The sequence below is a fragment of the Haliotis rubra genome, unplaced genomic scaffold (assembly GCF_003918875.1).
Source record: "Haliotis rubra isolate DU_JTF1 unplaced genomic scaffold, ASM391887v1 Scf54, whole genome shotgun sequence".
Classification (NCBI taxonomy): Eukaryota; Metazoa; Mollusca; class Gastropoda; order Lepetellida; family Haliotidae; genus Haliotis; species Haliotis rubra.
In genome coordinates, this window is record NW_025767235.1 from 2,155,772 (window position 1) to 2,174,947 (window position 19,176).

The 19,176-nt window shown below is 44.0% G+C and overlaps 1 protein-coding gene across 1 annotated transcript in view; it reads right to left on the bottom strand.

The window, feature by feature from the left end:
• Nucleotides 1-4,619: 4,619 nt before the first annotated feature.
• The window catches only part of LOC124253332 (osteoclast-stimulating factor 1-like), a 29,894-nt gene continuing 15,337 nt past the window's right edge, over nucleotides 4,620-19,176 (bottom strand). The window contains exons 6-8 of the mRNA XM_046687083.1: nucleotides 8,031-8,168; nucleotides 6,929-7,018; nucleotides 4,620-5,124 (exon numbers count right to left, since the gene is read on the bottom strand). Coding sequence (XP_046543039.1) covers nucleotides 5,066-5,124; nucleotides 6,929-7,018; nucleotides 8,031-8,168 — 287 coding nt within the window. The 3' untranslated portion in view covers nucleotides 4,620-5,065. The remainder of the gene's footprint in view (nucleotides 5,125-6,928; nucleotides 7,019-8,030; nucleotides 8,169-19,176) is intronic.

Sequence of the window (19,176 nt, forward strand, 5' to 3'; positions counted from 1 at the left end):
CGTGTTTGTCATTTCTTTCCCTGACAGTGATCAGGTGGATAGTAAGTCTGCCTGGAGAGCAGTAAGTTTGGGGATTAACATCCAGCTATGATGCACCAAAAGAAGTTAAAACATGGTACATGGCATTAAGAGAATGAAACAAGAACTGGTAGGCTCAGAGTCCGTATACTGTATCCAGATGGCTTATTCCTATTACACTGTCATGTTACAGCTAGCGCTGTGAAAGTGACGTGTTCTGACCAGTACCAACAGACACGCACGTACACACACACTTCGCCTGAACTTCTTGATCAGGGACCCGTGAAGGTCCGGGTTAGAATTGAACTTCAGTAACCCATGCTTGTCATCAGAGGTGACTAACGGGATCGGGGGGTCAGGCTCGCTGACTGGGTTGACACATGTCATCGTATCCCAATTGTGTAGATCGATGTTCATGCTGTTGATCCCTGGATTGTCTGCTCCAGACTCGATTATTTACAGACCGCCATATAGCTGGAATATTGCTGAGTGCGGCGTAAAACTAAACTCACTCACTCACTCTTGATCAGGGACTGAGCTGATGCAAAGATGAAAATTGCAGTGCCCTGGATAACTTACCACCTGTGCCCCCAAATAGCCTGATGCATTTGAGGAGTGACTGAAAAGTTCTGTCCCTAACCATGATGCTGATTTTGCTTGATTGTTTTAACAAAATCCCATCTGTCAATTACACTGGGTTGCCTAGATCCCACTGGTGTAGAAGATCACAAAAACAGACACTTGATAGTTCTACACTTTTAATAAAGATAAGCTGTATTTGAAAATGGTGCAAACGATAACACCTGACAAGTATAGGATATAAAAATAGAACATTATTCCTCTTCAAATATCATACCTGCATTAACACCAGTCAAGTAACTCTCATTAGCAAATAATAATTCTAGTTAATCAAATAACAATCAAAACTGTAAACAGTGAAACCTTGCTAATCAGGACAATAGCCAGTGAAATCACCTGAGTAACACATTTCCAGATTATTGGATCATGGGTGTAGACTGAAGCTGCCATGAATACATTGTCATTTCCAACCAGACCATTACCAGATTTTCTAAGAGGATCTTAACCCCCGTACTTAAACTGGGACTTACAACAATCAAAACAGTAATATGCAGAAAGGCACCCAGCAGATGAATGAGTCAAGATTAATGAGCTTTCACTGTACAGATAAAGTACACTTTTTCATGTTTTTCTCACACAAACAGTAACTTCTGGATATAACAAACAAGTGTATATACTGGGCCTCTGATGTAATCTTCATTCCCCTCACACAACGGAGATGATGATAGTGGACATATACTGGACAAAAATAGTTAGGGATATATGTAAATTTTGAAATTATGAATAATGATGTATTTATTCATTGACACATTGGTAAAATATCAATCATAAACATACCAATATCCCTAACTTATTTTGTCCAGTATATATAACAGTTGTCCTATACTGACCAGAACAAAGTAGGACATTACTACTGTTACCCATATAAGGTAAATCCATTTACATGTTTAAGACAACATTAACAGTATACGGATTTGAAACAAGTTTATTTTCCCCACTTGCATATGTCGTACAACATTCTTGTACAAAACTGAGGAAAAATTCTTGTTTCTGAACAGTTTTCAACACTTGGAGTTCTCATTCAGTGTTGACAAAACAAATGCTGTAAGGTGCACTTAATATAGCTACAAGATGTACCAGAATGTTGTTTGTTTAATGCCTCTTTTCAGTCACTAATCGTACACGATCGTCACCTGTACTAGTGTCTGGACCAGACAAACCAATGATTGATATAATGTGCAGCGTCAGTTCGACACACCATCAACCAAGGCATTGTCTATCCGATCTGCTTATACACACACTTCCCAGGTAACTACAGACTGACGGTATACTTAGAGGTGAAGGCCAAGTTTGGATGGTTATCCAGTGGTTTTAGAATCCTCTTGGGCATTTGCATAGAATGTAGTATATACCTGTGATATATATGAGAAATATAACACTGATATACTATATATACTTGTGATATATGAGAAATATAACACTTATATGTTATATACATATACTTGTGATCAGTGTATGAAATAAGGCCCAGTCCATGTTTTCTGACGGACAGTCTAAATTTACAGCTAGCCAACCCGATGGTCTGGTAAGAACTTTAGATGTTCCATATATCTGAGTAAATTCAGCATATCTTGGTGTCTGGTCTGGTTAAATCTATTTTGGGCTGGTAACATTTTGAAGTTACCAGCTCCGATGTCTGGCTGTGTTTTTGGCTTATTTCATACACTGCTTGTGATATATGAGAAATATAGCGCTGATATATGATATTGTCATGGAATGGTTGAAGTGAACACACACCTCATACTTCAAGGCCAATAGACGTTGCAAGTATTTTGAGGGCACACATATTTTCTTTATGTCAGAAATGGTCAAGAAAAATATTGTTTTAAACACTTTTCAGGTCAGGCCAATTCTCTACTTTATCAATGAATGTACCCTAAATTTTCAAAAAATTGAATCGGCTCAAGTTATTCTTATCACAAGTTTCACAACTAATTTTTATATGTCCCCTCTGCCTTTACAGCTGTTTCCCGTGATATATTACTTGTGTGGTCCCTGAACGGACGAAGACACGTTGTCATGCTGTCGGTCACGCTGATGGAGCTGACGAAGCACAGGTTCCTGATGGAGGTGGACTAACAATGGCAACACACAAACATCAGTACATAATTGTGACACTGCAGATCTCTGGAGTTACGTAATGTCTTTATATTAGATTCCATATACAGTGATTATACATGTTACTTGCTGATGACAAATGATTTTTCTGTTGATTGTTTGCTAGTTTGATTGCGTCTAATTAAATCACATCAATAACACTACAAGATCTAGGATGTAATGTGAGAGCCAGGAATATGAGTGTGAACATATTACAGTGGTGGTTCCACATGATAGTACAGCTGGTCAAAATCAGCTGAGCCAAGAAGATAACTGGGCAATACAGTTTTAATGTCTGTAACATGCCAAGATACGGCTCTATGTAGAGCTTGAAAGTATTTGTATCTTGTCTAAAAATGGTTTATACAGTTTATATAGCAGACATGCATAATTGTATTTATATCGGTGATGTATATCGGTGATGTGCTTGCATGAGGCAGCATGCATGGCCTAACTGTTTTTGTATCGGTGATGTATATCGGTGATGTGCTTGGATAAAATGATGCATCACCAAAGTGGTAATGTCACCCCTTCCAACTGCTATCTACAACAGATCATAGGCACTGACAGACATCAAATTCATGGAGAACAAACACAAGAGAAGTTTACTTCCCCGTGTCACACAGTTGTGATCACAGACTGTAAACACTGCAGGTTTTTGAAGCTGATTCAACTTACAAATGTACACATATATACTTAGTTGTAATACTGACTAAGACAAAAACACACTGACACCAGCCTCTAGTGGCCTGCTGTAATGCATCTTGGTATATAGTGTGCACTGCTTCCTTCTGAGACATGATAAACAACCTGGGTACATTCACCACTACAGCGTCGGGAAGAGACAAATGAACTGCTCCAGAGGTGAGAAAGGGTTTAATATTGTGTTCAAGGAAGAGGCAGATGAACTGCTCCGATGAATGTCACTTTCAAATAAAGAGAAAGTACCTTGCCAATTGGTTTCCACTGTTCCAACTGCTTACTCCCCTTGTAATACAAAAGTAATAGGTTTAATCTATGATCGCGTTTGTTAAACAACTTTTTCATTTGAATAAAATATTAGATTTACATTGGCAAGGTAAAATTATGAGGATTATAATCTTAAACTTTAGTGATAGATGAAATTCATGATGCGTTCGCCACTGCAAACAAACTATAGTTACAGTGAGTGAGTGAGTGAGTGAGATAAGTTTTAAACCGCTTTTAGCAATATTCCAGCAATATCATAGTGGGGGACACCAGAAATGGGCTTTACATATTGTACACATGTGGGGAATCGAACCCAGGTCTTCGCTTTCACCACTAAGCTACCCCGCCATCGCCATGACTTAAAGAAAGATGGAGACAGGTTGACACTTCTGAGAGAAAGGTAGAATGGTGAATGGGTCCAGAGTCTTCATGCTAACTGAATGCCAAAATAACACACTAATGACTTGAAGGTGGACAATTACTTGCATACTTTGAGACATAGAGTACAGTGTACACAACTACAGATGAACTGTACATAATGCCATCAGACCAGTTGGGAATGAAAATGTACAGGGTATACAATCAGGTGTACAAAGTAGCAAGAGTTGTCAAGGAGTTGTCCTACTGTGGATCCATTGTCCAGTGTAGGTACCACCAGGAGGTGATGTTTTGTACTGTCACTGTAACCACGCCTGATTGTACCCATGTTGACAACCAATAAACTTCACAATCATGCAGCACTTCATCGAATCTGAACACCACAAGATACTGAATCCATTACAGTTAGAAGTTTTATACAGATGTTTGTCTGACGTGATAATGAACCATATTGTGACTGACTGACTGAGTTTTACGCCGCTTTTAGCAATATTCCAGCATATTGTGACTGACTTGAGTTTTACGCCGCTTTTAGCAATATTCCAGCAACATCATGGCGGGGGCCACCAGAGATGAACCATATTGTCAAAGAAACAAGCTCTTCCCTATCGTAAGTCACACTCAAACTATCCCATTCCCTACCCACACCCCTTCCACCCACTTTCAGCTCAGGACCACCCAGTCTCATGGCATCATCCCTGCCTCTCTCCCCTCATGTTCATCCCCAACCCAGTCTTCTTACCCCTCAACTCGTCCCCACAATTCCCATGACCCACTCAAACTGATACTGGAGCACAAACATAACAAAAACATGTCAATAACAGTAACCTGCTTTGAAGGAAATGCACTCATGACTGTCCATGTACAATGATATGATTGGTCACATGACACACATCACCCCCTCAACCTGGTCACATGACTAACTGCACCTCCTCAACCTGGTCACATGACACACCTGTCTTCTTCAGTCTGAATCCTCCTCGTCACCATAGTCCTCGAGGTAGCGAGATGATGTTGATCCCACTGCAACATCAACAACAATGTACAGACAACTTCATCATCATCATCATCATCATCTTCACGTATTTCATGGCTGCTAAACAGTATCACTATCTGGTAGCACTTCTTCACAAACACAGACCACTGTACCTGGGGAGCACCTGCTTAGCCTATATGCATTGATGTGACATGGCAGAAACAAGGATTCACTCTGACTGTGCTGTTTGGCCTGCCTGTTTCATCCATGCTTGTAGGTTTCACCAAGGCAGTACATATCTACGACCTACATTTCGGCCTGTCCTCTCACACTGGACATCACTGAAACACTGGTGTAGTGGAGTTGAACCCATCCCACTCTCCGGTAGGTATTCCATCTTAACCTGCACATAAGCACTGGACCCCCTCCCTGGTCTGGTAATGTTGTACCATACCAACAGAGTTTGTTGTTGTAACCCTGGACGACACTCAGTGTCTAGGAGTAACACAAGGACTGGTGGGCACTGAGCCCCCTCCCTGGTCTGGTAATGTTGTACCATACCAACAGAGTTTGTTGTTGTAACCCTGGATGAAACCCCGTGTCTAGGGGTAACACAAGGACTGGTGGGCACTGGACCCCCTCCCTGGTCTGGTAATGTTGTACCATACCAACACAGTTTGTTGTTGTAACCCTGGATGGCACTCAGTGTCTAGGGGTAACACAAGGACTGTTGGGCACTGGACCCCCTCCCTGGTCTGGTTGTTGTAACCCTGGTAATGTTGTACCATACCAACAGAGTTTGTTGTTGTAACCCTGGATGGCACTCAGTGTCTAGGAGTAACACAAGGACTGGTGGGCACTGAGCCCCCTCCCAGGCCTGGTAATGTTGTACCATACCAACAGAGTTTGTTGTTGTAACCCTGGATGGCAATCAGTGTCTAGGAGTAACACAAGGACTGGTGGGCACTGAGCCCCCTCCCAGGCCTGGTAATGTTGTACCATACCAACAGAGTTTGTTGTTGTAACCCTGGATGTCACTCAGTGTCTAGGGTTAACACAAGGACTGGTGGGCACTGGACCCCCTCCCTGGTCTGGTAATGTTGTGCCATACCAACACAGTTTGTTGTTGTAACCCTGGATGGCACTCAGTGTCTAGGGTTAACACAAGGACTGGTGGGCACTGGACCCCCTCCCTGGTCTGGTAATGTTGTACCATACCAACAGAGTTTGTTGTTGTAACCCTGGATGACACTCAGTGTCTAGGGTAAACACAAGGACTGGTGGGTACTGGACCCCCTCCCTGGTCTGGTAATGTTGTACCATACCAACAGAGTTTGTTGTTGTAACCCTGGATGACACTCAGTGTCTAGGGGTAAACACAAGGACTGGTGGGTACTGGACCCCCTCCCTGGTCTGGTAATGTTGTACCATACCAACAGAGTTTGTTGTTGTAACCCTGGATGGCAATCAGTGTCTAGGGTTAACACAAGGACTGGTGGGCACTGGACCCCCTCCCTGGTCTGGTAATGTTGTACCATACCAACAAATTTTTTATGTTGTAACCCTGGATGGCACTCAGCATCTAGGGGTGACACTGAGCCACCACAATGTGTCTCACAGAGGCATCCATGAACAGTCAGTGGGATAGTAGAACGCAACTGGATAAGATACAAACACACACAAACAAGACACACACACCACACACGCATGCATGCACACACACTCAAGACACACAAAGTGCTATATGTGCAATAATCTGGAATATGACGCTAAACTTTGTTTAACTTAACATCACACAAACAATTTTCTTGGAGCATGCATACATATGACGGAAAGGAAACATGAACTCACTTGCTTCTTTTAACGCTGCTGCTGTTGCAGGGTCCTTCGCAAGGTCTAATGGTAGCTTCTTCTCGTTGTTGGTGACGTTCGCCCTAGCACCTACATCAACAACCAATGGAAGTCAACTGGCAGGGTGGATGAGGTAAGTATACTACAATGCAGGACTTATGTTGATAATGAGTGAAATGTAACGACTGCTCCATTTATTGGGAAACATTGACAGTAACCACAATGTGTAGAACGAAATATGATATCGACTATCTCTATCAGACATCTTAACAATACTCCCTACTTTCATATCTAAAACCACCTTGACAATTCAGCTCAGGACATAACATATTGACAATATATTCCTTCATGTCTGGACAGCTAATTCTCTTTATAACGATATATGGACAGTTTATATCCCAAACATATGCTGACAGCATATTCCCTACTTCTGTATCAGACAACATCTTGAAAGGAGATCCCTACTTCTGTATCAGACAACATCTTGACAGGAGATTCCCTACTTCTGTATCAGACAACATCTTGACAGGAGATTCCCTACTTTTGTATCAGACAACATCTTGACAGGAGATTCCCTACTTCTGTATCAGACAACATCTTGACAGGAGATTCCCTACTTTTGTATCAGACAACATCTTGACAGGAGATTCCCTACTTTTGTATCAGACAACATCTTGAAAGGAGATTCCCTACTTTTGTATCAGACAACATCTTGACAGGAGATTCCCTGGTTTTGTATCAGACAACATCTTGACAGGAGATTCCCTACTTTTGTATCAGACAACATCTTGAAAGGAGATTCCCTACTTTGTATCAGACAACATCTTGAAAGGAGATTCCCTACTTTTGTATCAGACAACATCTTGAAAGGAGATTCCCTACTTTTGTATCAGACAACATCTTGAAAGGAGATTCCCTACTTCTGTATCAGACAACATCTTGACAGGAGATTCCCTACTTTTGTATCAGACAACATATTGACAGGAGATTCCCTACCTTCGTAAACAACATCTCTACAGTTTATTAACTTCTCTTAACTAACAACGTCTGGACTATCTTTCCCTACATTTAGCTAACAACATCTTGACAGGTAATTCCCTACCTTTATTTAACAACATCTTGACAGCTTCTGAGTGGTTCTTCCAGGCTGCAGAATGAAGTGGAGTGTCTCCCAGCTTGTTCTGAACAAAAACGCACATCAATGTTTCTATATAATATAGCTTGATGTACCCTCTGTGTGGTTGTGTGCCCCAAGCTGACAGATCAATATTGTATGATGCACAAAAGTGTGGCCATGTGACCCCAGCCAACAGAGGAGTGAGTGAGTGAGTGAGTTTAGTTTTACGCCACACTCAGCAATATTCCAGCTATATGGCGGCAGTCTGTAAATAAGCGAGTCTGGACCAGACAATCCAGTGATCAACACCATGACCATCGATCTGTGCAATTGGGAACCGATGACGTGTCAACCAAGTCAACGAGCCTGACCACCCGATCCCGTTAGTCGCCTCTTACGACAAGCATGGTTTACTGAAGATCAATATTTTAACCCGGACCTTCACGGTCCAGCCAACATAGGAATACGGTTTGATATACTGTCTGTTGTTATGAAAATGAAATTTTTAGAGTAAAATTAATATTTTTATACTTATCCTGACTCATGCTTATTTGCTTGTCTTCTTCTTCTGGCGAACCTAGTGGAACACTTGTATCTCCCAATTGAAGTTCCCTTCAATACAAAATCACTCATTAGTACTCACCACGAGTTACCTCCCTTCTGCAAGCGCGGGAACGAGGGCGCCACCCAAGCCCATGTGCCTCACTCTCTCCTTTTTTGTTTTGAGCCCAACACTTTATTTTTCCCGAGAAATCCAAAGTGTTAAGTGGGGAGGACGGGAGGAGCTTACCTCATGAGTCAGGATAAGTATAAAAATATTAATTTTACTCTAAAAATTTCATATTTTTCTTATCCTGACTCATGCTTATTTGTTTGTAGAATCCTAACGGATTAGGAGGTGGGATTATATATACTTTGGATTTTAACTAATTAGTGATTTGAACTGAGATGATTGTAAAACCCTATGGGAACTTCATGAAGGCACTGAACTGAATTCCTGCTGTTAATTTAACAGCTGCCTTTTAAAGAAGGTTATTACAATTTACTGAATATAATAAAGTATATAGAACATTAATTAAGCTTAAAGCCATTAATGTGATAGTATAAACTGTTGATAGTTTATAATGAATACTTTTATAAGAACCAAAGTAGTAAGCTTACAATATGGATATATATAAGCTATAACATAATTGTGCTTAAGGTATAATGATAACTTAAGCTGTATAATAGTAACCAACTACTGAGAGTTTGATACTAATACATGTTATGAAATGAACATATGACCGAGCTTAAGGATAGAACCTTAAGCTGAACATATATATAATAGTAGAAACTCGTAAGAGTTGTAGGTATATATATATTATGATATAGAATCATAGTACTGAGCTTAAGATAATATTTCAACTTAAGCAAATATATATAGATAGCATGTAGCTATTAGTACTGTTATCAGATAAGTATAAAATCAACAAGATAGACTTATCTTCTCCGAACTGTCAACTGTTGAGCGAGGACCATGGGACCGAAATGATGGATACCTGAGACGTCCTAGGTGGTGATATCTCTCAGATAGTGGTTGGCAAACACCATATCGGATCTCCAAAAACATCCCTCCATAATGGTATTCAATGAGCAATTTCCATGTAAAGCCAAAGTTGAAGCTAGTGCTCTAATTTCGTGAGGATTAGCAGCACTTGGAGGGTCCAGTCCAGCTGCCTTGTAGGCTCTTAGTATGACAGTTCGGATCCAGATAGAAATGGTAGTGCGCTTACACTTCTGTCTGTGAGGCGGTAGATATAGGGATAAACAATCTTTGAATTTCCCTCACTTTGCTTGGATCTTTGGAGATATATTTTCAGTGCACGCACAGGGCAAAGTGATAAGTCCATCGATCCCGCGGTCCAAGTATGGATGAGAGAGCTGGGACATGGAACAACCTGTCTGGTTGACCTGGTAGTTGATTTTTCGCTATAAAATCCCAGCGAAGTCCCAGATGAGCCATGTTATGAATATCATCAAATCGTGTTCTCTCGTAATCCAAAGCTGAATTTCAGACATCCTGGCGCAGTGGTTAACGCTAGCAGGAATAAGGTTTTGTGGGTCAATGATTGAAATGACGAGATAACAATGGCTCGTGAAGCCTCACTTGTGAGGTGTTGAAGTACAACATTTAGATCCCAGGCTGGGCTTTGAAACTTCCGCTTCTGGTCTTCCAATCGAAAGGCACGTAACAAAGCGAAAGTAACTCCAGTGTTTTAGTCAATTTGACGCCCGCTCTCATAGTTATGACTGAACTTATGGCTGCAAGATAAGTGGACAGTGTAGATCCTTTTAGATTCTTAGTTTGACGAGGAAACATAAGAAATCTGCCACTTGAGGATGTGTAGCAAATCTGGCTGAAAATCCTTTCTTAGCAGCATAATTGACAAATCTGAGCCATTTGTCATCGCATTGCCACGTTACAGTAGAGTTACGAGTGCAAGCTTGACCGCCTTCTGGTGGAATAACCTCTCTTATTCAAACATGCCTTGATACAATCCACACGTGAAGTCGGAATGCTTCTGGTGTTTTGTGCACTTGTTTGGTGTGCGGATGTATCAGTAGATTGAGCCGTAGTGGGAGCTGAAGTACTGGTTTTCCGATTCCTAGTATGAGGTCTGGAAACCACGCTCTCGCTGGCCAGTAATGCAGACCAAAATGAGATCGAGGCTCTTCGCTTGACTGATTTTTAGCAAGACTTGTGGGATTAACGCAGGAGGCGGAAAGCCGACGCCGCTTAGTCCCTCCCACGATATGCTTAGTGCGCCCGCTGCCCAGGCTAATGGATCTGGCACTGGCGATATGTAAGGTTGTCAGTTGATTGTTGAATCGGGTGGCAAATAGGTCTATCAGAGGAGATCCTATTTCCATGATTATCTGATTGAATATCTCTGTGTGGAGCATCCATTCTGTCGGGCGACGGTTGGTGCGGGCCGAGAGAGCCGCCTGCTAACACATTCTTTGCTCCTGGAATGTGGCAGGCTTTGATACGTGCATGTTTAGACTGTCGACTAATTCAACAGTCTGAAACATCGAAAGTGAGTAGATTCAGTGATCTTGTTGACCCTTGTTTGTTCACATAAAACGCCACTGTTGAGTTGTCTGTGTGAATCATTAACTGAGCCGCTCTGTAACAGGTTGCTCCAGTGACCTATGGCGCTTATGACTGCTTGCATCTCTAGCAGATTTATGTGACATAAGCTCTCTTGAATGCTCCATAGGCCTGACGCTGTCCTGCCGGGTAAGGTGGGCTCCCCAACCTTTTAGTGACGCCCCACGAGATGTGTTTTCGATTCCGCTCTACTAAGGAGACGCTTCGCGCAAACATTCAATCTCTTGGTCCACCAGAGTAGATGTGGTTTGACGTAATCTGGTAGACTGAACGTAGAGGGTCCTCGAGATGGGCATTGATGAGGACTTGTAATGGACGCAATTGAAGCTTGCCTCTGAGTGTCAAGTCTTGAGCTGATGTGAGTAGTCCCAGTAGACTCTGCCACTGTCGAGTGGTAACGGAGAGAGTAGGGCTTGGGGATCAGTTGTTGTATCTTGATCCATCTGTCCTCCGGGACTACCATACGATTCTGAGCTGTAAGGAATCGTGATACCTAGAAACTGCAGATCCTGGGCGCGGGCTCTAGGTCCGACTTGAGTAGATTTTTAACCAGCCTAACTGGGCGCTAGTAGCTTGATTGTAAAGTTCAGCTGTAGTCTGAGACGCTGTGGATCTAGATCCACCTGTATACCGCCGCCTCAGGTAAAATGCATTCCGCAGTCCTTGACGATGTAGGTATGAGACAATAGGCTTGGTTACTCTTGTGAATACCCATGGGGTCAAGTGATTCAAGGGAAGTACTTTCCATTGGTAGTGTATGCCGCCTAGCATAAACCTCAGATATTTCCTTGAACTGGGATGAATCGAATGTGTAGGTATGCGCCCTGCAGATCTATACTTACCATGTAATCTAGTGGACGAATCAGATGACGGAGTTGAGGTAAATGTATCATGCGAAACGCTGGTGGTTTGCATAGAAATTCTCTGTTGAATGTGCTCATGTTGTAAATGAGACGATACTTCTCTTTGGAATTCTTTTTTCGCACTAGGAAAACTGGGGAGTAGAAACCTGGTATGATGTTTCGCTGATCGAGAACTTCTAAGGCCTGTTTGTTTAGTAGAGACTGAACTGTTTCTCTTAACATCGGTAGTTGTGCCAGATGAACGCTTGAACCCTGGTGGGTTGACTGTTAACGTGGCTTGGCCTTGAGTTGTAGACGATATCCGCACTCGAAGGATGTTGGATACATACGGATCTTGAAGTATTCCCCAGTTTTCCCAGTGTAGTTGTAGACGCCCACCCACTTGAGAAGGTTGTACTGGGACGACTGGGGTGGAAGACTCCAGTCGCTCAACCTGACTTTCATCGCTTAAATCCATCGGCACCTCTGGATGATCTGCCTCTAGCTGATCCTCCTCTGAACTTGTTGTACGGGCTTAATTTAAAAGAATCCTTGGGATTATTAGCGGCCGCTAATTTCTTATCCCGCGCTCTCTGTAGCCCTGAAAACTTAGACTTACCCGAAAGTACCTCTGTGCTGATTGTTTAAAGACGCTCGCTAACGTATCCATCGATCTAATCATGAGTACTTCTCTAGAATCTTTAGATACTTCCTTGGAAACCTTGTTAATGTTGCCACCAAACAGTAAAGGTGAAGACCATGGAGCTGTGTACAGGGGCTCTGTGAATTGTTTATTCCAAGAGCAGGAGGCTAGTAATCCTTGCCGACGTGTCATGGTAGTAGTTTCAGTAAGTGCTGAAAGATGGTCTGTAAGGAATTGTTGATCTTTTCTCTGCATAAGTAGAGCTGAATAGATCATCCTGTCCTCCTCATCCGTAGAGTTCTTGAACTTAGTGATGAGAGTCTCGTTAATAGTCCTAGATCTATTAAGTCCGAAGAACATCCTTCTGGAAATGGTATCTAACTGGGCCATCTTGTGATCGCCTCACCCTATAACTTCTGGACTTGGAATCACTGATAAGTTTAAAGTTTTCATCAATCTCCTGAGTCTTGAAAAAGGGCTCCATATTATGTCCATAAAAACTCTTGGCATTGAAGAACGGTAAATGGGTAGGATGGGTTTTAGTAGATTTGGAGTAGGCTGTATCCAGTTTAGCAGGAACGGCTGCGATAGGATCCATAGGAGGCACGGTGATATGATCTACATCATCATCTTTCATCAGGTAAGTTTGGGCTGCATCCTCGTTCTTAGAAGGGGAGGCCAGTTGTAATTCGTTTACCATCCAATACCTTATCTCAGCCTCTGAGAAAATGATACCATCGCCCCTCCTCTGACGATGGTCAGATGTCGGAGTCCTCGATCTGTAAGAAGATCTATGTGAGGACTGAGGAGAACGGACTGACGAAAGTGGCTAGTGTATGTAGACCTTGGAGAAGACATCCTTCTGGAGACTGTGGGCTTCGCGGAACGGTGATGGCTTCGCAGACGCTTCTGGACTTCTCGAACGCTGAGGGCTACGCCAACGCCTTCTAGGCGATGTAGAACCACTTAGCCTTTCTGGCCCCACGCTAATGTCTGGAGTCAGTGTCCGATCCGACATATGAGCGCTTGCTTTGCTTAACGCCTTCTTCGCATGCATGACAAGGTGCGTGCTCGGCGAAGCCCTTCTCCCAAGCCTCTTGCAAAAGGTGAGGCTCTAGCTCTTCGCTGGAGGCGCCTGGGATACCTTATGCAAAGAGCTCACCTCCGGCAGGGTTGCCCTTCGCTGAGGCGCTGCCTATGGGCTCAGAGGCCCTACGCTGAAGCCAAGGCGGGCTCTGAGGCCCTGTATGACTTAATATGGGGTGGGCTCTGAGGCCCGCGGGCTCTGAGGCCTCTGTAAGCCGTGAGCGCATCTTCCATCACCCTGATTATCTGGTTGATCAAGTCGCCTGAAGCGGTCTGTTTTGATGAGGGATGTCTCTCTGCAGAGGTGACGGACCCTCAGATAAAATTTCTGGTGATAGTGTCGGCATGTCCGGGTTGTGTGTTCATCTGGCGCTTGAGGTGACAGTCGCAGAAACGGGCCGCTTCTTGTGACTTAACTTCTGAATGATAATTGGCATATCATCATCATATAATGCTAATTCTGTAACTGGTAAGATATCAGAGGCAAAATTATTAGATTTTGTTGACTTCCCTTTAGATGAAGGTGTAGATCTTGGTGTACGCAGTGTACGAGATGATACGGCTGGTTTCCTCGACTTGGACTGAGAAGACGGCAGCTCTTGAGATGCAGGTCGCTTCTTGGACATAGCGGATCAAGGCCCCACGCTTATATCCGCCGAGGGAAACTCAGGCATGCCACCAGCCGGTGGCGGTCCTCAATCAACAGTTGACAAGGAACATTAATTTGCGATCTATTAGCCATGTTTGAAATCTGTTTACTTAGATTTATCTGCCTTCCGCCTATAAACGGAACATAAATATTTGTCAAAGGTAGAGATTGGTAAATTGATACACAATTTACAACGAGAATCAAAGGAACATGGAGTAATGCAACTAGGGCATTTTAAATGTGGATCGGTATCAGAATAACGAGTTTACAATCTGTGCAAATTTTCATTAATGTAGCCTACTGAACAATCACGCGGCTGAATAAACAGCAGAAACACAATTAATAATCAATGCAAATTGAATAAATATATTAGTAATACCTCTATACTAACGATAAGAGGAACTAACTAAATATAAATAAAGGATATAGTGTGTTGGGAGACACAGGGCTCTCACGCCCAGCCTCACTGGGCTAAGAAGGAGAGAGTGAGGCACATGGGCTTGGGTGGCTACTGCTCCCGCAGCTTGCAGAAGGGAGGTAACTCGTGGTGAGTACTAATGAGTGATTTTTATTGAAGGAACTTCAATTGGGAGATACAAGTGTTCCACTAGGTTCGCCAGAAGAAGAAGACAAGCAAATAAGCATGAGTCAGGATAAGAAAAATATAGTCTTTACAGAAATGAAATAATCTTGCTGCCTAATAACAGATAAAGAACCATTTTATCAGACAGTGGTATCATTACTGGTTGGACCATTATTCCAAAGCTTTAAGTCAAAGTTGAAAACAGAAAATGATCATGTGCAAGCATGACATAAAATGACATTTATAGTCTGTAATTAAGTCCTACATTAATCGAATAACATCAATAAACAATGACAAGTCCGACACTAGAATCATGTACACTAGTGGTGTTCCGATTAATTGAAATAATTGAAGATTGGTCGCAAAGACTAAACGACCAAGCAATCGATCATGTTTTCTCATAATCAAACACAAACAATTTTGGAACACTTGTTTGCATTAACAACATTTTTCGAGGGGTTGGTTTTGTCTGTTACATTTCATAAGCACTACAAGCTCGTTTCAAGTCATGATTGAATTTATCTTCAAAACTCGAGGAAATTTATGTTCCTAACAAACTGATCATCCTTTAAGGTGTAAAATTTGTACATGCATTTTGTGCAATTTGCACAAAAAAAAGGCCGAAAGAACTACATGTTTTTTGTGCATTAACAAACATAACAAGGAGAATTTATTAAAATCTAAATATTTTAGATATTTAAATACTTACCTTACCATAGGTTTTATGCATATTACCTCAAGCTCCACTTAAAAGAGATCAGACAGTCGTTGATTGATTGGCCATAAGTATCAACGCGTGTACAGGAACGGAAGTGACGTGATCTCCCCTCTCTGCGCAAGCGTGGTCTGTCCAAAAATCACTTTTACTGACCAGGTCCGAAGAGCCCAGAGAGGGGAGGAGCATCCAGCGTTGGGAGGGAGTTACCGCCCTATGGCAAAGTAAGTATTTAAATATCTAAAATATTTAGATTTTAATAAATTTTTAACTTACCTTACCATAGGTCTTATGCATATGGATTCGACAGTAGGACGGCAGTGTCGGGCTCCAGAGGACCGTCCCATGAAGAAAAACAAGACCACATGCCAAGGGAAACCAAGGAAACTAACTGAATCGGCAGAACGTTGCAGGAACCGCCTGGAACAAGAAACGGACAGTGACCCAAGGAAACCCTAAGGAAAACAATACACCAAGGGCGTAAGTTATCCTTAAGACCAGAAGGTAAGGAGAAGTAGTTACCTAATGGGCGGTAGGTCGGGTGAGTTGCTGGGTAACCACCAGTGCACCAAAGGATTGCAGACCTTCAACATCCTCGACGGCCAAATCCTGCAGGTAGTGGCTCGCGAAGACAGTAGAGGACTTCCAGAAGCATCCCTCCATGATGGCTGGAATGGTGCAGTGCCTATGGAGAGCCATGGTGGACGGCAGGGCCCTAATCTCGTGCGGGTTATTGGCTGTAGGATGAGGCAGATCTAGTGCATCGTAGGCAGCCAGGATGGTCGTACGTAGCCAGAGTGCAATAGTATTCCTATTAACTTCATCTTTTGCCGCAGAGGAAAACGGGATGAACAGTCTCTTGCAAGACTGCCTCCTGGATGATGATTTGGCAATATACATCTTAAGGGCCCTCACAGGACAAAGCAGCTGTTCCTCAGCGTCGTGGGGTCCTAAAATGGAAGACAATGGAGGAATGGAGAACATTCTGTCCGGTTGTCCTGGCAGCTGGTTCTTAGCCACAAAATCCCAAAGAAGTCCCAAATGAACAAGCCCATGCAGTGACTGCTCAAAACGCACCCTGGTGACATCCAAAGCGTGGATCTCTCTGACTCTAGCTGCCGTGGCCAAAGCCAAGAGAAAAGCTGTCTTCCTGGAGAGGTTCTCGAATGAAGCAGTGTCCAAAGGCTCGTAAGGTGGATCTCTCAGATGCCATAGAACGATGTTAAGGTCCCAAGCAGGAGGACTAAACTTTGCCTTCTGGTCCTCCAGCTTGAAGGCTTTGAGTACAAGCGATGAGATGGCACCTTGGAAATCTTTTTGCCGTCTTGACCGCCAAAACACAGTTAAGAGCCGATAAATAAGTCCTGATAGTGTTGCCCTTGAGACGCCGGGACTTCTGAAGGAAAAGAAGGAACTCTGCTATAAACTGAGGAGAAGCTTTCAACGGGTCCTGGACTTCTGTGCACAAAACTTTCAAAGGAAGTCCACTTATCATCATAGAGTGATCTAGTGGAGACTGATGATGAGCACAAGCAATAACCTTGGCTACACCCGCGGAGAAGCCCTTGGCCTTCAGTGCCTTTTGCAGATGATCCAGCCATACAGATGAAATCGAGTCGGATCAGGATGCAGCTGTGGACTGTGCGGATGCCTGAGCAGGTGAGGCCACTCTGGTAACTGTTGCGGACTTCCTTCGGCAAGACGGCGCAGATCTGGGAACCAGGTTCTGGTTGGCCACCAAGGTGCCACCAAAAGCAGATGAATCGCCTCTGTCTGCTTGATCTTTGCTATCACTGCTGGCAGCAGAACTGGTGGTGGAATGGCGATGCGCCCAGACCTCCCACGACAAGGACATGGCATCGACTGCCCATGCCGCCGGATCTGGAATCGGAGACACGCATAACGGAAGCTGTTTGTTGAACCAAGTCGCAAACAGGTCGATCAGAGGGTGGCCGACTGTGACATAGAAGGTTGAAAGCTTCTGGATGTAGCATCCACTCTGTTGGCTTAACGGCTTGCCTGGCCTTGAGAGCCGCCTGCTAGGACGCTCTTGCACCCTGGGATGTGCCGGGCTCTGGCTGTGATGCCATTGTTGTCCAGGAGACTGGCCAACAGGAAGGTCTGCTCCAACAACTGCTTGACCTGGTCGCTCCCTGGTTGCTTAATCAACCACACCACACGCAGAATTGTCCGACGCTATCAGGAGCCTGGTGTTCCGCAGCAGAGGCGCCCAGTGTCGAACCGCTAGAATGACTGCTTAGAGCTCCAAGTTGTTAATATGCCAGCCTAGCTCGGCGTCGGACCACAGCCCCAAGGAGGTCTGGTCGTTGAGGTGTGCACCCCAACCCTGAAGAGACATGTCTGCAAAAAGTCCGTGATCGTGAACAAACTCTGTCAAGGAGACTCCTACGCAGACGTTCTACTCTACAGTCCACCAGCGGAGGTAAGCGTGGAGATGCAGTGGCAGAAGGAACCTCGAAGGAGATTGTGTGCTTAGATGTAAGGCAAGAGGAAGTGCTGTAACGTCCGGAGCATCAGACGACCTCTGAGCGTCAAGTCCTGGGCTGAAGTGAGGAGACCTAAGAGGGACTGCCACCCCCTGAGCGTGAGCGTCTGGGACAGACCTCGGCTGGTGAAACTGACAATTTTCCTCCAGCGATCCTGTGGAATCCTGACAAGGTCGCAGTGAGTCAGGAACAAGCCTCCTATAAACGTCAGTTCCTCGGACGGCTCCAGGTGGGACTTGTCTGAGTTGATCATCCACCCCAGTTGCTCTAGGAGACGAATGGCAAAGTCCATCTGTTTGCGAGGCAACTGAGGGTTGAGGTGGTTCATGAGACAGTCATCTATATAAGAGTTGAATCGATGCCCCTGAGATGGAGAAACCGGGTGATCAGTGAAGTTATCCGAGTAAAAAGCCACGGCGCCGTGGAAATTCCAAACGGAAGCACTTTCCACTGGTAGTGGGACCCATTGAAAATAAACCTCAGGTACTTTCTGTGACGATGGTAAATGGGCACATGCAGGTAGGCATCCTGAAGGTCGAGGCTGGCCAGCCAGACCCTGGGCGCAAAGCTTGGCACGAAGCTGTTCCAGGGACACCATCCGGAAGTGAGGCGGCTCCGAAAGGTAAAGGTGGTTGAAAACTGCCATGTTGTGAATCATGCACATCTTCGCTGAGTCTTTCTTGGGAACCAGGAAGATGGGTGAGTAGAACCCCGGGGACTGTTGGGGGTCTAGCACTGTCTCTATAGCTTCTTTGTCTAACAGAGTCTGAATGTTGTCTGCTAGCAGTGACTGTTGGCCTGGAGCATACACGCGTGACTGGGGCGTAGTAGTCAGAGGCGGCGACATGGCGATTGGCAGCTTGTAACCGGTCCTGAGAATGTTGGTCACAAACGGATCTTCTAGGACTGTCCAATTGGGCCAGAAGATCCCCAGTCTCCCGCCTACTGGAGTAGG